At 39.4% G+C, this 23,371-nt stretch overlaps 2 protein-coding genes and 1 non-coding gene across 6 annotated transcripts; 2 read left to right on the top strand and 1 right to left on the bottom strand.

Annotated features, from left to right (window-relative positions):
• Positions 1-2,777: 2,777 nt before the first annotated feature.
• cby1 (chibby homolog 1 (Drosophila)) lies at positions 2,778-7,959 on the bottom strand. Of its 2 annotated transcripts, XM_010895541.3 has the most exons (5): positions 7,870-7,959; positions 5,599-5,703; positions 5,388-5,493; positions 5,171-5,283; positions 2,778-3,232 (listed from the first exon to the last, which is right to left on the bottom strand). In XM_010895541.3, exons 2-5 carry the CDS (start codon positions 5,683-5,685, stop codon positions 3,149-3,151), a joined length of 390 nt encoding a protein of 129 aa, XP_010893843.1. In that variant the 5' UTR covers positions 5,686-5,703; positions 7,870-7,959; the 3' UTR covers positions 2,778-3,148. The 2 variants fall into 2 exon arrangements, with proteins under 2 accessions (XP_010893843.1, XP_034148289.1); XM_034292398.1 differs by lacking the exon at positions 7,870-7,959 and having other exon boundaries at positions 5,599-5,877.
• A 423-nt stretch (positions 7,960-8,382) lies between these two features.
• On the top strand, positions 8,383-8,455 carry trnar-ccu. Its single transcript has one exon. It is a non-coding gene; the product is annotated as a tRNA-Arg (tRNA).
• Positions 8,456-8,721: 266 nt separating this feature from the next.
• LOC105025090 (phospholipase B-like 1) lies at positions 8,722-23,240 on the top strand. 3 transcript variants are annotated; one of them, XM_010895539.3, is made up of 11 exons: positions 8,722-9,073; positions 9,835-10,057; positions 10,221-10,304; positions 12,440-12,581; positions 15,120-15,266; positions 15,545-15,689; positions 18,797-18,997; positions 21,124-21,264; positions 21,423-21,608; positions 21,947-22,053; positions 22,180-23,240. In XM_010895539.3, the coding sequence occupies exons 1-11, from the start codon at positions 9,001-9,003 to the stop codon at positions 22,360-22,362; spliced, it is 1,632 nt and encodes a 543-aa protein (XP_010893841.1). In that variant the 5' UTR covers positions 8,722-9,000; the 3' UTR covers positions 22,363-23,240. The 3 variants fall into 3 exon arrangements, with proteins under 3 accessions (XP_010893841.1, XP_019901890.1, XP_019901891.1); XM_020046331.2 differs by lacking the exon at positions 18,797-18,997; XM_020046332.2 differs by lacking the exon at positions 8,722-9,073 and having other exon boundaries at positions 9,972-10,057; positions 10,258-10,304.
• Positions 23,241-23,371: the final 131 nt, after the last annotated feature.

The following is a 23,371-nucleotide window of genomic DNA, read 5'->3' as shown; positions in this document are numbered from 1 at the left end:
TCACCTGAACTCAACCCGATTGAGCATGCACTTCACTTGCTGAAGGCAAAACTTAAGGCAGAAAGTCCCACAAACAAACAAGTGAAGACAGCTGCAGTAAAGGCATGGCAAAGCACCAAAATGGAAACCCAGCATTTGTTGATGTCCATGCATTCCAGACTTCAAGCAGTCATTGCCTGCAAAGGATTATTTATGATTGTGTTAATTTGTTCATTACATTTGAGCCCCAGAAATAAAGGGATTGGGTATGAAAATGGTTGCAATTCCTAAACGTTCAATTGCACAGTTGTTTCATTTCAAATCCATTGTGGGGTATTTAAGGAGGAGTCAGTTATTTATTTTCTAATGATAATGATCTTTTCATCAAAGACGTTCATATATTCATTACTGCTGAAATGAAGACCCACTTCACTTGTTGAGCATTGCTTTTTTGTTAACTTTGCAACTGTATCAAAGTGAAATATTGGGTTGTTTTTGTTCACCTCAATCAGGTTGGAGAAATAAGTACATCGAGAAGATGTGAGTGCTTCTCGGTATTGTAGTGTACTGTCTATCCATGCTAGTCTAAATACTTTCAAGTTAGTGGAGCGCCACCTTCGCTCCAATTTTCTGGAGACTTGCTTGAATGCTCTAGTATTGTCTGTGTACCAGGGAGTGAGTTTCTTCTTGTGTATTTCTTTTGTTTTTAGTGGTACAACCATATCAAGTATTTTGCGTTGTTGAGTTTAGATCCTATTAAACAGTAAATCAAAGTAGAGGAACCAAACTAACTTTGTTTAGAAAATAATAAACCCTCAAACTGCAATTATAAACACTCTTTTGAACTGTTCAAGCTAGGGAGACCAAACAAATGGTTTGGTTTTCCCAACTTATCCCATCAAAAAGTTGCACGTTTAAACAAGCTGGCAAGCACACCCCATTAACTTCTGTAAAGGTCTTTACTAGTTACTTTTTGTTGTACTTTGAGCTCTTTAGGACCAATCTAAAATAGCTGCTGGTCCAGATGGCATCCCTGGTCGGACATTGGTATGTGAGGAACCAGATGATGGGCAACTATATGGACATATATAGTAGTATATCGTATTCAACCTGTCCCTGTCACAGGCTGGAGTTTCCACTTGCTTTAAGAAGGCCATCATTTCCATGCTGAAGAAAAACAAGGTAATGTGTTAATGACTATATTGCCCCATTGCACTCACCCCTGTCATCATGAAGGGCTTTGAGAGGCTCGCTATGACCCCCATCAAAGGCTGTTTCCCAGGATCAGATATCCACTCCAATTTGCTGACACTCGCAAACAAAACCAGAGAATGTAATTTATATCACTACTCACACAGTCACAACACACCTAGAGAAGAACACCTACAGTATTTGTGAGAATGCAGTATATTATCTATAGTTCAGCATTAAACACTATTGTTTCCTCAAAATTAACTGCAAGTACTGGGTCTGGACACCAACTTGTTCAACAAGATACTGGACTTTCTGATGGGTGGATCTCAAACTGTGAGGATTGGCAAAACAACCTTATCATTGGTGTCATCAGCCCTCCGCTTCACTCCCTGTTCATCCAAGTCTGCATGGCTTTATACTATGCCAACTCCATCCTTAAGTTGGCAAATGTACCAGTGGCTGCATGCCTTGATGATCAACAAAGTGGAGTGATCCTAAAGGGAGGATGTATGGAAACTGGCATTATTATGCTAGGATAACAACCTTCAACAGCAACAAAATAAAGGAGAGGAATGTAACAATTTAGGACCTCCCACCACCTGGGTGTCAAGTTCTTAATTGGATCCCATAAAATCTATTTGACATGCCACCCTGCTTTCCAAGTACAATCACAGCATTACTGAATGCATCCTGACAAGCTGCATCACGGGCCCTCACACGTGATCACAGGGCTCCAGCTCATCACCTGGGCTGTGCTCCCAAACATCTAAGACATCTACCCGAAGCAACGCCGAACAAAATCCTGCAGTTTTATCAAGGAGCCTTCTCTTTCAGCAGAAACACTCTTTCTACACTTTCCTGTCAAAAAAAAGCACAAAAATGCCTGAAAAGATAAAAATATCAAATTAATATTGAAAGAAAATACAGAATAAAAAGAAACATTTATCGCACCAAAAAATAAAATAAATACCACGTTTAACACGTACAGTCATTGCAGGAAGATTTTTTTTTCTTGCATTAATTATTCCCAGCTTTCTCTTTATTTCAAAAGAGTCTATATCCAAAGATGTTACCCTACATGTTCAAAGTCCAGGATGACTGGAATATTAAATTGGGCTTTTATTTCACAATGGCTACATGAGACCTCATGGCCTGAGTGAGGCTTGATGGCCGGAGTGAAAAGCTGGCATGAAAGTGCTCAACCCAGTCTTGTGCCATTTCAGACGATAGATCAGGGTCAAAGTTATTGGTTGCTGCGTATTCTAGTGCAGAGTTCTCTGTCCAGAAGTTGTATCCATTTAATGAATCCATCTGCAAAGTTAAATTTCTGTAGGACTTGAAGTTGGGACACTCCACTAAATGAAAAAGTTTTTTTCAGCATCAAGAGGTATAACAGCAAGTTCCACATTAGATGGCAATGCCTCCTCATTTACATGTTAAATGCATGCATTTGAAACTTTTTTTGTAAGTCAATCACTGGATTCAGAAAACATTTCATGTAAGTAGGGCAAAAGAAAGTCACTGAAATGTGTATAAAGTTTACAAAAGAAACCATGTGATTTGTAAACCATTTCTCTAGAACACACCACACAGTCACTGCAAAACCCACCTGAAAATCTTTTAATGAAGTAGAAAACATTTAACAAATATTTCAATACACTCAGCTGCCAAAACTATATACATGCAGAAAGATTGAGGTGAACAAAAATAGTATTTGAAAATAGCTTAGAATTAATGTTAACATTTTAATTTAAGTTTATGGTTAAAAGAAATACATTTTCATAAAAGGACATGACACATTTAAACTCTCATACCTTTAATTATTTAAATTCTGTAAAAAACGAATACTAATATATCTGACAATACATACAGGAACAGGTTACTAAAACAATCAATTAACATCCCTTATTAATTTCAATATCCCCTTATTTAAGTCCTTTTCAGGTGTCGCTGGGAGCCTGTCTCCAGTTCCTATTCATAACTTCTTCCTTCGGCTGTGATTCTTTACCTCTTCCAGCTCTTTCTCCATCAAGTGAGACTCTGCTGTAGTTTCTGACAACTGAAGAGAAAAGTAGTCAGTTATACAGTGTAGGCTCTTATATAAAGATGCCTATACAGTCATGCGAAAAAGTGCTCCCCCTTGAAAGTGGTATTTTTTTTATTTTAACATACAAACCCGATTCCAAAAAAGTTGGGACACAGTACAAATTGTGAGTAAAAAAAGGAATGGAATAATTTACAAATCTCATAAACTTATATTTAATTCACAATAGAATATAGATAACATAATGAATGTTGAAAGTGAGACATTTTGTAATGTCATGCCAAATATTGGCTCATTTTGGATTTCATGAGAGCCACATATTCCAAAAAAGTTGGGACAGGTAGCAATAAGAGGCCGGAAAAGTTAAATGTACAGATAAGGAACAGCTGGAGGACCAATTTGCAACTTAGTATGTCAATTGGCAACAAGATTGGGTATAAAAAGAGCCTCTCAGAGTGGCAGTGTCTCTCAGAAGTCAAGATGGGCAGAGGATCACCAATTCCCCCAATGCTGCGGCAAAAAATAGTGGAGCAATATCAGAAAGGAGTTTCTCAGAGAAAAATTGCAAAGAGTTTGAAGTTATCATCATCTACAGTGCATAATATCATCCAAAGATTCAGAGAATCTGGAACAATCTCTGTGCGTAAGGGTCAAGGCCAGAAAACCATACTGGATGCCCGTGATCTTCGGGCCCTTAGACGGCACTGCATCACATACAGGAATGATACTGTAATGGAAATCACAACATGGGCTCAGGAATACTTCCAGAAAACATTTGTCGGTGAACACAATCCACCGTGCCATTCGCCGTTGCCGGCTAAAACTCTATACGTCAAAAAATAAGCCTTATCTAAAGAGGATCCAGAAGCGCAGGTGTTTTCTCTGGGCCAAGGATCACTGAAAATGGTCTGTGGCAAAGTGGAAAAGTGTTCTGTGGTCAGACGAATCCAAATTTGAAGTTCATTTTGGAAAACTGGGACGCCATGACATCCGGACTAAAGAGGACAAGGACAACCCAAGTTGTTATCAGTGCTCAGTTCAGAAGCCTGCATCTCTGATGGTATGGGGTTGCATGAGTGTGTGTGGCATGGGCAGCCTACACATCTGGAAAGGCACCATCAATGCTGACAGTTATATCCAATTTCTAGAACAACATATGCTCCCATCCAGACATAGTCTCTTTCAGGGAAGACCTTGCATTTTCCAACATGACAATGCCAGACCACATACTGCATCAATTACAATGTCATGGCTGCATAGAAGAAGGATCCGGGTACTGAAATGGCCAGCCTGCAGTCCAGATCTTTCACCCATAGAAAACATTTGGCACATCATAAAGAGGAAGGGGCGACAAAGAAGACCTAAGACAGTTGAGCAATTAGAAGCCTGTATTAGACAAGAATGGGACAACATTCCTACTCATAAACTTGAGCAACTTGTCTCCTCAGTCCCCAGACGTTTGCAGTCTGTTATAAAAAGAAGAGGGTAAGAACAATGGTAAGCATGGCCTTGTCCCAACTTTTTTGAGATGTGTTGATGCCATGACATTTAAAATAAACTTAATTTTCCCCTTGAAGTGATACATTTTCTCAGTTTAAACATTTGAAATGTCATCTATGTTGTATTCTGAATAAAATATTGAAATTTGAAACTTCCACATCATTGCATTCTGTTTTTATTCACAATTGTACAGTGTCCCAACTTTTTTGGAATCTGGTTTGTACATGGGCAAAATAAATTGCATTTATGTTTATTTGAATTGCATAATTTGTTTCAAGTTTACATTTAATCAGTTTTGTTAAATTGGGTTGCCTTTATTTAAATAAAAAATAATAATAGCGTTCAACTGTAAATGGAGCCTTGTATACAAGGTTCATATTATGGTGTCTCGATACATCCATTGTATCTTTTACATTGTGTTCAGTGGAATACTTCAGGCTAATTACAACTTACCATGTCCAATAGGATGTCAATCTTCAGCTTCAGTAGGTTGTTCTCCTCCTCAAGCTGTAGATTCCTCTTTTTTAGTCTCTGCATCTCCTTTCCTGATACATTCCCTCCAGACTCTGAGAAAGAAAACAAACAAATTGGAATAATCAATGGTCTCCAGAAACTTCTAACCCTAGCAACTTTTGACAATTCGTACAACACAGAATGAAAGCTTGGTTACCTGCAATCCACTGCCCTTCTTCAAATTTCAAGCTCTGGCCCCCAATGTTCATAACAGGGGCTCCATACTCAAGACCCAACTCGATTTCCTTTGTAGACCTATCCAACTAGACAAACATGTAAAATGGAATAAAGAGACAGACATTCCCATGAGACCAATGGAATATTGTGTTCAGGGGTCACACTGACAATGAAGAATTTTATCAACTCACCGTGTGCAGATTGGAAAGAGAAACGGACTTGCGTGGAGGGGTCTTTTTCGGACTGAAAGTGTTCCCAAAAAGCGGCATCTTCTTCATCAACGTAGATAAAGACAGCTTTGAAGTGAGATAAATGCAGTTTGTGGAGCTAATGTTGTAGTCTTAACATCGTAATTATATTGTGACGACTTTTCAAAACAGCATTCAATTTCTGTACTGTAACGTTAGCTAACCGGGTTTACCACCTACTATACTGTAACTGTTATTAGCGTCAGGCTGGCAACATTAGAAATTCTGTAGAAACAATAGGACTTCCGGTTTTCGGTTTTTGCTTTCAAAATAAAGGTCGACGGTAAAACGCGATATTAAAAGATTAGATTCAACTTTATTGTCATTGAACTGTACAAGTGCAGTATAACTTCAGTTAGTTAATAATATTAAATTAATCTATTTTGCGGCTTTGCTTAGTGTATATTATAAACAGATAGATAACAGGAATATCTACATATTAAAAAACTAATTATAGAAAAATGCTGTTTAAAAAGTACTTCAGATAGGATGAATAATATTCTGTATGAGGCAACATTTCATATTTTATAAATGAATTTGCTAAATCCTTATGATGTTAATTTGCTGGAGCTCATTAGTTATATATGGGCTCTTTGCGCTAAATCCAGCAACACAATACTTCCCACCTCCTCCCCCATTGCAACACATAATATACTGTACACGGGATACATATTGCATCATACAACAAAAACTACTCTATATGACGCAGTGAATGCAATGTAGGAAATGTTCAGGAGAGTGTCTACCTACCAAATAAAATGAGGTTTGGATGGACACTGGGTGCTACATCCAGCAACACAATATTTTCCACACTCTCTTCAAGGCAAAACCCTACTGTACATGGGATACATATTGCCTCATACAGAAAAAACTATTCTATACGCTGCAGTGAATGTATTGTAGGAAATGTTCAGGAGACTGTATAGTGTGAAAATATGCTGGAAAATCAAGGGGCACTATGTAATTGCAAGTGTTGCTGGTGTTTTACTCCGCCCATACCATTGGCCGCAATGTACCTCACTGGATATGAAATACATATTGACTCATACAGAAAAAACTATTCTACATGTCGCAGTGAATGTATTGTAGGAAATGTTCAGGAGACTACATGGAGTGAATATATGCTCAAAAAATCTAAGAGCACTATGTAATTGCAATTGTTGCGGGCGTTTTACTCCGCCCATACCTATTGCCACAATGCAAATGACTGTATCTGAAATACATATTGCTCTATACAGAAAAAACTATTCTATAGGCCACAGTGACTGTATTTTAGGAAAAGTCCAAGGTACTGTATAGAGTGACAATATGCTGGAAAATCAAGGGACACTATGTACCATACCAATGATATGGGTGGAGAAAGATGCCAGCAACAATTGCACATACACAGTGCCCTTTGATTTTCCAGCATATAATCACTCCATAAAGTCTCAAACATTTCCATAGTTTTTTCTGTATGAGGCAATATTTATCCCCATGTACAGTCTATTATAGTGTTTTGCATTTGGGGCTAAAGAGGGTGTGGAAAATATTGTGTTGCTAGATGTAGCACACCACCCCCCATGATTAGACAGTTTTGTCTTACTCTACACACTCTCCTGAACATTTCCTACATTGCTTTCACTGTGGCACATACAATCGTTTTTGAGATAAGAGGCAATATGTATACCATATTCAGTCATTCGCATTGTATGAATGTTGACATTGGAACCTTTATAACACTTTAATACTCACTTTCTATTGAAATTACTCTTAAATATGATCAAATAAGAATTGTTGTCAATGTTTTGAGAGGTACGTTATCTTAAATAATGAATACATTCAATTTATATCAGTATTGAAGTAATACGTTGGCCTCCTTTATTTTGAAAGTGTCCTAGTTTTCATCACCCGGAAGTGTTTGTTTTAATGTTGCTCACAAGACGCTGATTGATGACTTGTAAACGAATTAACAGATATTAATTAATCAGATACCAGTAAGTAGCTAGTTAAAAGTGACAAAGTAGTAACTAATTCAAAGGTTCTACTAAATTGTGGAGGTTAATTCCAATGACAGTTTGGAGAACCACGCACAAAGTTACTTAGCTAGCTAGTTACGTATCTGAACTTGTTCTAGACATCAACACAAATATGTTCACGGTGCTGTCTTAGTAGCTAGCTACCCTAATCAAATCTTTATAAAATGGCAAAAGTTATTGTACGAAGCATATGTACTTATTCATTGATCACCAGCAGCGTCCCTTTTGACCAACAGCGTCCAATACAGCAATGTTGGTTTTCCAGTAGTCAGGCTACTAGGACAGATCCATTTAGCTTAAACAGGTATTGAAAATAATTTATTGTAATGGCAGCACACTATTTAATGGGTACATTTGAAATAATTGTGTTTTTCACATTTATTTTAACTTCATTCTTAGTGTAACTTCAACTCTAGGTTTCTTTTTTGTAATAATGTAAACATTAAAAATATAGCCCTATTCTGATGGGTGGGATAACCCAACAACAATAGTGGAATACCATGGTAATAGCGTGCACGTGATGGATGTTTAGAACATAACGCTTACACAGAATGGTGTTATCCGCAAAAATAGTTTCTTACGTTTGTCAATAGGAGTTTTGCAACAAGCGTATCATACTATAATATAGGCAAATAGTTTAACAATAATTTAGCGCGTATTAACTATATTATTTTTATATATTGGCTAAAACCAATTTGTTTAATACGTAGCCCCAGTGGCCTAATGGATAAGGCACTGGCCTCCTAAGCCAGGGATTGTGGGTTCGAGTCCCATCTGGGGTGTTGTGTTTTTCTGTATGTTTAATCCTTTCCTAATGTCTCAACGCCTTCGCGATCTGAATCGTAATATTAGTTTAAGAACATAAAACGGATGTTTTCGCAGAAATTCAACACTGGCGTAATAATGGAAAATGTTGTCAACATTACGCCATTTAGAAGGGTTGTCACTGAAAATATTTGGCCTTAATCCAAGACAACTCACAAGGATGTAAGATTAACAGCGTGAAATGAAGAGGGGAAAACCGGTTGAGTTTAGAATGTTGTTTCACTTTAACGGAAGGATACACAAACTGAGAGTAAAAAATATTGATTTTGTTACGTTTATTGCATATTTCATTAACTGATGTCCATGTTTTGGTAACTAAGTTTCCGGCATAACAACGTCTGCCGCGCTGAATAATGGCTCGTTTTAGAGTGGTAGAGATAACACAACAATCCTGCCCTCTACCGTTCAGGTACTGAAGCATGAGACACAGAGTGATAATAACTGAGCGATCTGATTGGACAAGCGTTAAGAAGGCTCATGCTGAGAACCGATCAATACAATAATGGCTTTGAGGAGGGAGAAGAGAGAATTCCTTCTTTTGATTGTCTTGGCTACAGCCTCCGTGCAAACCAACCGTAAGTCTTCAGTATTTATACATTTCTCTAGGACATTGATATATCCAAAAATAAAATAGATGTGTAAACTCTGATCACCGATCGTTTCCCATTTTTCAAAAGCATTAATCTGCAAAAGTGGGTAAACTGTTTTTCAAGAAAAAGGGTTATATGGTATTTTTTACTTGCTTTTTTTCAAACCACTGTTCTTTTAATTACGGGATTCATATAGCTGGAATTAAGGTGGTCATTAATTTAAAAAAAGTCAAACTGCTGTCGGTATATATTTGCACTATTTGATTGACATGTCATGTCACTGGCAAAGAAAGAATACATGGGTAGCAGTCAAAGAATTCCCATTGTGAAAATCTTGGTAGTGCATAGGCTAGTGTCAGGCCCTTTTTGGGGGTTGACACAGATAGAAAAAACATACGTATGTAGGCTACTACATGCCCTATTTACTTCATGCTATTTTAGAATTTTTTATTCAACATAGCATCCTTGCACTGGGAAGCCTCAGAAAAAAGACTGTGGAATATGTCTAGTGTGAATTCAGGAAAGTATATTAGTAAATGGAAATATTTGAACAGACACTCCAATGTCACTTGCTGGTAATTCTGTATGCAGTTCAGATCTATTTGTCGATTTTCTTAGATCTAAAATCCATTTAGCTGGATAAATGGATGAGGCACGTTAGCTTAACTTCTTTCAAGCACCCCATTTGATGTTTGTAGTATTAATATATGTGCTGTCTGTTATTCCTCCTTATACCTCTGTGACAGAGATCCAGGAGGCCACTGTGTACTGGAATGCTGCCCAGAAGAGTGTGATTGTGAAGGAGGGGGTGTTGGAGAAAGATGGGGGTGCCTATGGCTATTACAATAACACTCTCACCCTAACGGGCTGGGGGGTGCTGGAGATTCAGGCAGGGTATGGAGAGATCCCGGAGAGTGATGAGATCACTTCTTTTTTGGCTGGGTATCTGGAAGGACTCCTAACTGCAGAGTGAGTACTCTGTGCTTTGTTACAAACTACGCAGGGATGTTTGTTACACCTATATTACACCATGTTCTAACCTACACATTTGTTATAGACGTCAATATTAAGAGTAAGAATCCTAAAAGAAATGTTAAAGAATATATTGACCATGCCTTTCTCTCTCCATCAGACAGATGTTTAACCACTATGCCAACATATATCCTCAGATGATTAAAGATGAGAAGATTCTGGACCCCTTGAAAGACTTCATGATGTAAGATCTCCTTTATTTGAAAGACATTGTCAAACCCCTTGAAAAGGCATTGAGGAAGCTGACAATAATGTTCAGGCCTCAGAAGGTTGAACATAATTGTTTTTACTAACACAATTATGTAGGAGGGAGTAGAGAAGAGGTTAAAATCCATAGAAATAGGAAATAGAACTCTTTAATGGACATGATGCGTTGACTAAAATGTATTTACTATTAATGGGTTGTGTGGTTATCCCATCTATCTAATGACGAATGCATTGTAAGTTGCTCTGGATAAGAACATTGAGGGATTTCATACACTTTTTAAAGGTCATGTTAGTGTGGTAAAGAATTCAATGAAAAGCAAATTGGTTGGGCTGGATGTCCAGACTTTAATCCAATATACAGTAATTTCTGTCACTGGCAGACAATGAGGTAAATCAAGTCAGATATTAGTCAAAAATGGGCTGTTATCACTGCATATGATTTAGATGTTTTCCTGTTCAAGTTCAGAAAAATTTAGAACGAAATGCTAATTCGTAATAGCTGGTAGCATAACTAGCATACAGAAATCAGTGGTGGTGGTAGAAGTTTTAAAGCAGTTGATTAATGAGAAATGTTAGCTAGCAATTTTGCATATGTCTAAACTCAAATAGCTGGAACTGGATGGATTAAATTGTCTTTAGCTGCAGATAAAAAGAAGGGTAGCAAGGAGGAACTAAAAGGCTGCTACGTCATGCAGAAGTTTTGTTTTCCTCTATTTACACTAAACTGACCATAACCCTCTTGTGTGAGCTTGCGCTGAATCATTTAGCCACGCAGCAGGACAGTGAGAGAGATGTAGGATGTGGAGATGGAGGAGAGCAAGGTGCAGGCAGACTACAGACAGAAGGGAGATTTAGGAGATGGGAAGGATGATAGGGTATAGAAAGATACAGGGCAAATTGCGACGGAGCATGACAATCTGGGTACGCCCTGGGAGTGTTGGATTGGAATAGAACAAACAAGTGAAGAAGGTTTAGAGACCTGGGGAAAGCACAGTCAGATTAAGAAAGAGACACGGAGTAGCAGTATTTTCTTGGGAAAGTCAGGTCAAGGGCATTGAAGGGCAGAATAGCCTGAGAAGCCTGTTTGACTGCTGACTGACAGTTCCAAACGCTGCCAGAGAGCAGGTATTCCTGTTCTGAGGGCCGGAAACAACAGCCACTAGAACATGAGCGAATACAGATGGAAAACACATATATTTCAGAGTTGAACGCACCAGATGAGAACAGCACGGTGCTGGTTTCGTGGGTTTGTAATCCAATATGGTTGGCTTGCCTGATTGCACTCTAGCAACTCCTTGTTGCAGCTTGAGCTCCTGTGAGCTTAATCAAGGTAGAGGACCAGAGAATGTGAGCCCTTTGGTGCATGAGGCTTACAGTATAGAACTTCTAGTTGACCAAGGACCAGAATGGCATTGAATGTGCTTTTGGGGACACCTATCTTGACATTGACTGTCCCAAACAGAGTTGATGCAATAGATATTATGAAAGCAATAATTAAACACTTACTGCCGCAAAAAAAGAACATACTACCGCAGCAATACATTTAAAGAGTTGAAACCAGTTCTATAACTTTATATCCAATCAAGTTTTATGATAATATTTTAGTATATTCAGAGAATGTATCCCTTCTGCAATTCATGTGAAATGCCTGTGTCTATAACCACTACACCACAGTGCTGACCACTTGCCAGTATAGCATATTGACATTATATGCATTACCATCACGTCAAGTTTGAGTGTTTAATTAGACACCACTACACTATTTAACAATGGGTAGTCAGCCAGTCAGGGACAGATGGACTCAGTCAGTCAGTCAGACAGTAAGAGATGTTCGCTCTTCTAGGCGAATAAATACAATTGTTCGATTAGTGTTGTCCCCTGGCATTTTCCTTTCAAATGATTTATATCACTCGTTTGTATTGCATGGTTGAATATTTACAGATGTTTTTGTGACTTCTGTCTCTTCAAAAACACAGCAAAATTTTTTTTGCGGCTAGCACAAACACCCTTAGAACTATGAGTAAAACAAAGTTATGACGCCATGCTGTTGTGTCACCAAAACAGATGACTTGAGAGACAGTTATAGGATGTAATATCTGAATCTGTCTAAAGTGAACAGGACTACTGGACCAGAGAACAGGTGAAGCTGAGGAGAAACACTGACACTCTGTGGCTGCATGCAGGACTAATCCTGGCTCAGCTGGATGGGCTGCAGGCTGGAGCTGCACACTGGGCCAAAAGCCAGCAAAGAGAGGTGTGTGTGTGTGGTTGTACAGGTGGTGCAGAGGAAGATGTGTGTGGTGCTATATTACAGTGTGTATTAAGATATAGAGAGTAAATAACAAAGAAAATGTGCCATATTTTCAATAATTAAGTTAACAATGGCATAACGACAGATAAGCCAAGGGAGGAAATGTGACCAGAACCTCAGCCAGATGTCTTCATAGGCTACTTAAGGTGGCCTGTATAAAATATAATAACAGTAGTCTAATTGCCATTAACTTCCTTCACCACAATGACGCTAGATAATTAGTTGATTAGAACAAATTTGCATCTAACATAATAAGTGAATACAGGGGCTTGATATTGGGGATTTTTTTATGATTATCTGGCAGTACCATTCAGTTCATTCTTTTGACATAAGCATCATCATTGTATCATCATGTGTATTATATCATAATACTTGCCAACTAAAGTCCCCCTATCCTGCTGATAGGATTTGCACTTTTTTGTGTTTTTGGGCCATTGGTAAGTTAACTTGTAATTTTCCCCTTCGCTCTGTTGGAAACCGCAAAGCTGTTTTCCAGTCTATTAACAGCAAGGGTTCACTAGACACAGCATGCATTTACGGATGGATTTTGGTATAGGTAATAAACTAAAGCATTCAACAAATCCTCTTTTGCCACTGGCCGTTTTAATAGTTAATTGGCCATTTGTGAATGAGATTGATACAGTTAAACTGACTAACGTTTCTTACTAATTTTACCTCCACAAATAGCGGCTATTTTTAGCATTTGCCACTGGCCGTTTTAACAGCGTATTAGCCAGTAATAAGCTTTACCGGTATCTACTAACTTACTGGAATAGTCATAAGTATTGAGCAATTGCTTGCAAGTCTGCCAAAGGTATTTTATTTCATGGCATAAGAACATGTTTTTTTTCTTTCATGGCAAAACAACATACTTTTTTCTTTCATTCGTGAATGAAATGTATACAATAACTATCAATAAAGGTCTTCCTTTTGTACTTAGGTCTTCCAATTCATAAGAATTGAGCAATTGCTAGAGAGACTGAAGATGAACTTTTCCATGCCAGAAACAGTCACAATATAACCATATACAGTTTCAGTTAAGACTTACTATAATGTAACTACTGTATGTTAAGCCAGCAAATGTGTTTGTCTATACTGACCCAAAACGCATGCACGGATGCGTACTTTGAAAATTCACCAGAAACCGTCGCAATATAACCAATCAAATTCAATCAATCAAATGTATTTATAAAGCCCTTTTTACAACAGCAGTTGTCACAAAGTGACTAGGAAAAACTCCCTAAGAAGGCCGAATTTTAGAAAGAAACCTAGGGAGGACCCAGGCTCAGAGGGGTGACCAGTCCTCTTCTGGCTGTGCCGGGTGAGATATTAAGAGTCCAATTGGAATCATTTATAAATTTCTCTGGGCTAAATCCAGAGTCTATTTGATTTTAGACTAGGTCAAAAGTATGACCAGGTGGACAAGGACAGGGACAGCAACAGGCCCCCCCAGACCAGGTACTCCGCAGGTGTATTTTTAAATTGAACTGGAGGAGACTGAGAAAAGTTAGAAAGTGCATTCCTCATATCCCCAGGCACAGTAATATAGCAGCGTAACACCTTAACAGTAAACTGTTTTATTTCAGGCTTACTATAAAGTAGATACTAACAGTTTTAGCCGGAAAAAGTTTTTGTCTATATGGAATAATTCATAACGCATACATCGCTTCGCCTGCGAGGAGACACAAACTCAGGACCTGTTGTTCACAAGTCCACTTCACTGACCACTACACTATTTAACGAGGGGTAGTCAGTCAGTCAGTGACTCACTCACTCACTCAGTAAGAGACATTCGCTCTTCTTGGCCGGCTCTGCTTACGCGGTCCGGCAAAAACAAGGATGTTGAATCGAGCAAGTTCATAGCGTACTTTTTTTTTAAAATATTATTTTTGAAGAATATACAGTATTTTACTGTAAAAAGGCCATTAGCGTGGGTTAGAGTTAGCAATGCTTGCATTCATTGTACTGTTTCTTCTTCCTTCTAGCACTGACTGTTGACAGATTCTTTTTCTTTTCTTTGTATTTGTTCATACTTGTTTTAGACATTTCATGCTTTATTGAAGGGGATGGTTTGGAGCGCGAGGGTTTTGCTGTAAGGGCAGTAGGTCAGATTAACAGTGCATGTGCACCGGAAGGAGTGGAACAGACCGCATGACATCCCTAGGCCTCATTAACTGAAATGTACTTTCTGTTGCAGAGTTGTGTGGTTGTCACACATGGCTGTCTTAAGATGAACGCCTTACCTCACTCTGGATAAGGCCATCCATTAAATGTTTTTATTTGTTGGTCTCCCGAATGTACTGATAAGCCCAACGTGTGTGAGTGTGCATGTGCATGTGTGTGCGTTTGAAAGATGTGGTGTGTCAGTTCAAGATTTCCCTCTATTATACTGGGATCTTGTAAGATTCACAAACTCCTAGTTGCAAACGGCTGCCGGTCTTTTAAGGAATCTTAACTGACTTCTATCTTCCTGCTTTCTAGCCTCTGTCCATGTTTGCACTCCAGTTTCTGAATGAGGTTGGGGACCTGTTGGACCTCATCCCAGCGCTCACACCACGTTTAAACTGCTCGCGAGGCCACGGGCCATTCAGGATGCCAGTTATGGGCCACTGCTCAGCTCTTATAAAGGTCGGGGGTCACCTGAATGTTTATTTAGTTCATGAATGAGGAGTTGAGTTGCTTATCATTTGTAGTTGATTTGCATGTTGTTCCCATGAGTGGAGTCAGACAGCACTATTGGTTTATAATGATTAATTTATCTATCTATATTTTATTCTCAATCCTTTTTTCTACACTACATTTCTGAAATCCAGTCCTTTACAGTTAATGCTCCTTGCAGGAATTGTGTGGGGTAGTGATGGCTGTACACTAATTAACATGTGGAGGGTCTTGATTCTGGTCTCTAGGTGCTGCCAGGGTTTGAGAACCTGCTGTTTGCCCACTCCAGTTGGTTCAGTTATGCTTCCACCATGCGTATCTACAAACACTGGGACTTCAGACTTGCCAACACACACACTGCCACTGGCAAGATGTCCTTCAGCAGCTACCCTGGTACAGAAAAAATTGTGGTTGAATTTGATTTGCCTAATATAGCAATTTACAGTACAGTGAGGGAAAAAAGTATTTGATCCCCTGCTGATTTTGTAAGTTTCCCCACCGACAAATAAATGATCAATAAAATGCATATCAATATATAACATTTTTGACATCCGTTTTTCTGGATTTGTTGTTGTTATTCTGTCTCTCACTATTCAAATAAACCTACCATTAAGATTATAGACTGATCATTTATTTGTCAGTGGGCAAATGTACAAAATCAGGGGATCAAATATTTTATTCCCTCACTGTATATAGTCATTTATTAATAGCTATTGATAGTGCTTTGTATAAAAAAATCACACCCACTGATATAATATGACTGCACCCAGCAATCTGAGGTAGTTCTCTTCTATACGACAAAGACTCCACTATACTAACCAGCTTTGAAAAATACAACTTCAATTGACGGTTGATTGTTAGCGAGACAACTAAGGTTACCTAGTTCCACATTTTTAAGTCCTGTAGGTGAAGTGAAGTTGCTGTAAAACATTAACACTGGGCTCATTCTATGTAATAAAATTTCACTTTAAGGCCCTATCGCTATTATAACTGATATGGCTTAAATGTGCTGTTTTTAGACCAAAGCAGGGAATGTTATCCCACTCAGTGAAGTACCAAATAAAAAGGACTAAAATACACCCAGAGTGAGGAATGGAATCTCAATGTGTTCTTTAAGCCCCTTTCTTTGCAAAAGCTTATCCAGTGGGGGTGGTATACTGTCATCATTGCCCTGTACAACCACTTGATATGACTATTGAAAACACATGAAAAATGTGACACCAAGCAACAGATACACATATCTCAAAATATTTAGAATATCAGCCCTATATAGTCCAAGGCAAGGACACAGGGCAATGCACAAGTGACCTGGGCACTCCATGCCATATACTCAATCATAACAACAAAAGAAAATCTATATATACAGAATATATTCTCAAAAACAAGTTCCATTCTCACGCAATTCTCTTTTTTGTGCCTGGATGTTTACATCACTGACCACACCTCTACAGGACTGTATAAACACACGCAGGACAGAAACTATTTTTACAGTCAGGTGTTTATTCCACTATTTCATGGCTGTATGTAACAAGAAACCGGCCTACGATAGAAAGTGCTACCATCTCGAGATTCTAACCCAGGTCGCCCACAGGCTGTATCATTAACCACTCAACCAGGGAGCTGCACAGGTGTCCGGCGTCAGTATAGCCTCTTGTCTCTATCCTGAACAAATGCTCTTTTGCCGTTTTAATAGTTAATTACCCATTTGTGAATGACATTGATACAGTTAAACTGACGAATGTTTCTTACTAAGTTTACCTCCACCACAAATAGCATCTATGTATGGCGTTGGCCACTGGCCATTTTAACAGCGTATTAACCAGTAATAAGCTTTACCGGTATCTACTAACTTAGTGGGATAGTCAATAGTGAATTTAGCAATTGCTAACGAGTCTGCCAAAGCTATTTCATTTCATGGCATAAGACCATATTTTTTTCTTTCATGGCAAAGCAAAAAAAAAAATTATTTCATTCATGAATGACATTTATACAATAACTATCAATAAAGGCGACAATAACTAACTTTTTTATCTAGTGAAAAGATGAGAGAATCGTGGAATCTACCAGAAATAACTAATAAATGTCGTTGCTCTCAATAGATTCCAACTTCACATGAGAGGCACTGTCCTTAACCACTACGCCAGGGCCTTACACGTTTCAGCAGTCGCTAGACTCCATTGAGGATTCTGTAAAACTGACTAACGTTTCTCATTAAGTTTACCTCCACCATAGCGTCTATGAACTGTATAGCTTTTGCCACTGGCCATTTTAACAACTTATTAGCCAGTAATAATAAGTTGAAGACTGAAGATGAACTTTTCCATGCCAGAAACAGTTGCAATATAACCGTATACAGTTTCAGTTAAGGCTTACTATAATGTAACTATTGAACGTTGAGCCAGCAAATGTGTTAGTCTATCCTGACCCAAAACCCTTGCACGAATGCATTGCTTCGAAAAACAGTCGCAGTATAAGCGTAAACTTTTATTTCAAGCTTACTATAAAGTAGATACTAACAGTTTTAGCCAGCGGAGTTTTCATCTACACAGATAATTCATAACATGTGCCTCGCTTTGCCTTCGAGGAGATACAAACTCACGACCTATAGTTCACAAGTCTGCTTTTCTAACCACTACGCTATTTAACAAGGGGTAGTCAATCACTCAGTCAGTCAGTCAGTAAGAAACATTCGCTCTTCTTGGCTGGCTCTGCTTACGAGGTCCGGCAAAAACGTGTTCAGACCAGTACAGCTCTCATGGTGTGAGAATGTGATCACTTTACTGCAGCAAAATAACCTTTAAAGTATCAGATACTGAGCCATGCTGAATATTGTGAAGCAGACCTACATTTATTGCTTGTCTATACATTTTTGGCCACTGAAGTTCTCTGAGTTGAAATTGGCTAACGTGAAAGTGGACTAGAATTCAGTTAAAACACGTACCATTTTATTTAGTGAGGTTTGAATTTCATTTTTTATCTAATCGTCTACGTCCTCTCCCCTAACCATATCTTCACTTTTAACCTCCATTACTTCTCCTCTAACTTCTAAATGTCTTCTAACCATCCATGTCCTTTCTTCTCCTCTAACCCTCTATGTCCTCTAACCATCAACAGCCTCTAACCCTCATCGTCCTTTAACCCTCATCGTCCTTTAACCCTCAATGTCCTCTAACCCTCCATGTCCTCTAACCTTCAATGTCCTCTAACCCTCAATGTCCTCTAACCTTCAATGTCCTCTAACCCTTCATGTCCTCTAACCCTCCATGTCCTCTAACCCTTCATGTCCTCTAACCTTCAATGTCCTCTAACCCTCCATGTCCTCTAACCTTCAATGTCCTCTAACCCTCAATGTCCTCTAACCCTCCATGTCCTCTAACCCTCAACATCCTCTAACCCTCCATGTCCTCTAACCTTCAATGTCCTCTAACCCTCCATGTCCTCTAACCCTTCAATGTCCTCTAACCCTTCATGTCCTCTTCTCTCCCATTCTCTTCTTTCAGGCTTTCTGACATCCTTGGATGACTTCTACCTGTTGGGCAGTGGGCTGCTAATGACCCAGACTACCAACAGTGTGTTTAACACCTCTTTATACACCCTGGTCATGCCACACTGCCTGCTGGCTTGGCAGAGGGTACGACTGGCAAACGCCCTGGCACACACTGGGGAGGAGTGGGCACATGTGTTCTCCAAGTACAACTCCGGTGAGGCCTGGGTGTAAAGAGAGTTTATTGGGATTTGTGTGATACTCTGTTGGTTGATGATTACTGGAGTGCATAATCCCATAACACTCTGTAGTTTGGCTTGAATTGACACTTGCATGGTTTGATATACAGCTGATATCAAAACTCTACAGATCCTTACTGAAAATCTATGTTTTGTTGATGCTAATGTAAAGGCTGAAAACCTTTTCATCTTTCTTAAGATATTGTTGGCAACAAAATTCAAGAGAAAAACAAATAAAAAAAACATGGTTGCATAAGTGGGTGTAACAGGTGTGAAATGGCTAATTAGTTAGTGCCACAGTCTGCGCAGGTAGCGTTGCAGTCAGTTAGGTCAATTGCTCTGAGAAGTAGTTGTTTCGCTGCTTGGCTAGGGCTGCTGCTCCTGTGGGTAATGATGCATTGTGGGTGACCATTGTCATTGTGTTCAGAGAATCACTGGTTTGAGTCCTGCTTGGAAAGGTTGAAGCAAAACGCTAATATATGTGTACACTCCACAACTCATACTTGTGGAAGAACCATTTGCTTGGATTAGAGCAGTACTGGAAAGCCTGTTGGGACAGGTCTCTATTAGTGAAAAAAAAGTATTAGAAAAACAACAACATTAACTACCACAGCTATGCCGATGATACTCAAATATATATGGATCTCAAACCGTATGACAACAGCTCAATAGACTCTCTGTGTAACTGTATAGAGAACATCATTACCTGAATGAACCAAAATTGTCTACAATTAAACCAAGATAAAACTGAGATTATTGTGTTTGGCAACAAAAATAAAAGAACAAGTATTAGTAAAGAGCTGGATTCTCGGGCCCTTAAAACCAGGGATCAAGTGTGTAATCTTGGTGTTTTGATAGTCTCAGACCTCACATTTAACAGTCATATCAAAGCAGTCACAAAAAACAACATTCAATCACCTAAAAAATATAGCCAGAATCAAAGTCTTGGTGTCCCAAAAAGAACAAGAGAAGCTCATCCATGCTTTTATCTCTAGTAGGGTTGACTACTGTAATGGCCTCTTAACTGGACTCCCGAAAAAGACAGTAAAACAACTGCAGCACATTCAGAATGCTGCTGCTAGAATGTTAACCAGGACCAAGAGAACCGAGCACATCACTCCGGTTCTTAAATCTATGCATTGGCTTCCAGTCAGTTACAGAATAGATTCCAAAGTGGTGCTTTTAGTTTATAAATCTCTGAATGGTTTAGGACCTGAATACATTTCTGATGTGTTAGCAGAATATAAACCGAGTAGGGCTCTTAGATCCATGAACACAGGTCAGCTAGTAGAGCCCAGAGTCCAAACTAAACATGGAGAAGCTGCGTTTAGCACTTATGCTGGTAAAAACTGGAATAAACTACCAGAAGATCATAGACGTGCCCCAAACGTATCCATTTTTAAATCCAGGTTAAAAACACTTCTCTTCTCATATGCCTATGACTGAGCCCTTATACTTAACCACACTGTTTAGCCTTATAGCTTCCTATGTTTTTATCCCATTTTTTATCTTTGTATGTTTTCTTATTGTATTTTTTATTATTATGATGTCTTCATTTCCTTTGATGTTTTCATTTGAGTATTTGTTTTTACGTTATTGTACTTTCATATATTTTCCTTTGTAAAGCACACTGAATTGCTTCGATGTATGAATTGTGCTATATAAATAAACATGCTTGCTTGCTATTTATCTAGCACACCTGGATTTAGCAAATTAATCCCACTCTTCTTTGGATAAGAGTCAAAGCTCAGTCAAATTGTGAGGGATCTCTTTTGGGGCACAGTCCTCTTTAGGTCAGTCCACAGATTCCAGACTCTGGCGAGGAAATATTGATCTTCCTTTTTGCAAGCCATTTCTTTGATTTGGTGCTTAGGATCATGGTCGTGTTGAAAGGTAAAAAAAAAAACACTAACATTTTGCGAGAATTCTTTAAAGGTAGATGCACTTGTCTAATAATACGTGCCATGGATCAGGAAGGGACTATAATGTTTGGATTCTGTTTTCTCAAATTGGACCCCTTTTTCCACCAATTTCTTGGTATCACATCCTGTCAAGACATTCTGCGTGTTAACTAATATTTTCCCTTTCCTCTGTCCCCCCTCAGGAACCTACAACAGCCAGTACATGGTGTTGGACTTGAGTAAAGTGTCATTGGGGAGGAAGATACGGGACGGGGCTCTGACGGTGGTTGAGCAGATACCTGGCCTGGTGCTACACTCTGACCAGACACAGGCCCTGCGACAGGGTAATAGACGCTTCTATTCTAGTCTAGAATGGTGGGTGGCTGAACTGCATGTGCTCCCACCAAATGTCATGTATTATTGGCAAGCTGATGTGGGCTGTTTCTGGTATTTCTGAAGTGTTGGTGTTTCGTCCTACTTCAGTCTTTGCTTTCTCCACCAGGGTACTGGCCATCCTACAATGTGCCCTTCCATGCAGAGATCTACAACCTCAGTGGCTATGGGGCGATGTGGAGGAAGCATGGAGCTGACTTCTCCTACGACCTCTGTCCCAGAGCCAAGATCTTCCGCCGGGACCAAGCCAGGGTTATGGACCTCGGCTCCCTAAAGCACATCATGAGATACAACAGTGAGTAGCCGATGTATTACTCTTTCGAGCGGAGATGGTCATTTTGTGCCCTTAAAATAAGTCATGTTTTATTCTTAAGCAGCCGACACACCAGCCAACACAGCACTAGCCATGTAAAGGTTAGAAGCGTTTGCTACAGTCATAATTTGGTGGAGGGAAATAAAACTGTCCTTTAGTTTCCAGGCTGCCCTGTCAAAATATAGGAATAGAATAAGTATTAATTGAAGGATTCAATTATTTAGTTGAAGATGGATCATCTTGCTGTGTTTAGAATTTCTCACACTTGTTGTTCCGAACTCTGTGCATATGAAATCAGTGCTGTTGAACTGTGTCATCAGACTACAGGAAAGACCCCTACTCCAAAGGTCACCCATGCAAAACCATCTGCTGCCGCAATGACCTGAGGCAGAAAAAACCACATCCAGGAGGCTGCTACGACACAAAGGTCAGACATTCACTAATTCACTTATTCATAAAATCAAACAGAACCTAATGGCACAATGTACCCTCTTACAGTACACCACAATCAATACTAGAAATGGTTAATGATTCTCTTTCTCCTTCCTTCTAGGTGACAGACGTCCATCTGGCCCGTCAGTTAGCAGCAGAGGCAGTGAACGGCCCCACCACTCAGGGAGGCCTGATTCCCTTCTCCTGGAGCCAATTCAACAGCACAGTCCACCAGGGTCTGCCCCAGTCATATAACTTCAGCTTCATCACCATGAAACCAACTTTATCAAAATACCTGCCCTGAGAAGAGTATTGGGCCAGGGTTGTTTACTTAAGGGTATGCCAATGTAGTTAAGATATAACCTGCATGTGCTAGAACTGATGCCAATTAAATAGATTTTCACACACACCTGCTCCTATAATGTTTACTCAAAATACTGACGTAAAGGTTAAACCAACACAATTGTCTGAGTAAGGTGTCGGGCCACCGTGAGTCACAAGAAGAGCTTCAGTGCGCGTTTGCATAGATTCTACGAGTCTCTGTAATTACTGTAGGGTTTTGTCGTTTTTAATGTTGGTGGTGGAGGTGCCACCACGTTATTTGATACACTGGTCCAAAATCTCCCATAGGTGTTAAATAGGCTTGAGATCTGGAAAGTGCGAAGGCCATAGCATATGATACACATCATATTCATCAAATGATTGAGTGACCCCTTATGCTTTGACGATGGGGGCATTCAGATCCTGGAAGAGACCACTCCCATCAGGATGGAAATGTTTCAAAATAGGATGAAGGGGATCACTCAGAATGACTTCGCAATGATTTTAAGTGACCCTTCCATCTTAAAGGAAAAGTTGACCCAAACCGTGCCAGAAAAATGCCCCCCACATCATAATAGAGCCTCTGCACCCCCTCAACATAGGGGTCAAGCATTCATGTCTGTACCGTTATATTGGTGTACACCACACATGCACTCAAGACTTTGGTGAAGGATGACTCATCTGATGTTATCTTTGTAGATCAGTGCCTATGGTTTTTTGCACCACCACTGAACTCTCAAATGTGTATTTGTCTTTGTGATGAGGGGTTTATACACTGCAACCCTACTACACACTGATGAGCCAAAACATCATGACCACTCACAGGTGAAGTGAATAATCTCTTAACAAGGGCACATGTTAAAGTCTGGGTAGATTAGATGGTGAGCGAACAATCAGTTCTTGTAGGCAACGTGTTGGATGCAGGAGAAATGAGCAGGAGTAACGATGGCAAGGCTTGTGGGGTGCTCCCGGTCAGCAGTGGTGAGTACCTT

Source organism: Esox lucius, chromosome 5 (genome assembly GCF_011004845.1).
Source record: "Esox lucius isolate fEsoLuc1 chromosome 5, fEsoLuc1.pri, whole genome shotgun sequence".
In the NCBI taxonomy this organism is placed as follows: domain Eukaryota; kingdom Metazoa; phylum Chordata; class Actinopteri; order Esociformes; family Esocidae; genus Esox; species Esox lucius.
Note: the sequence above shows the minus strand (reverse complement) of the source record. Positions and strands in the feature narration are given on the sequence as shown.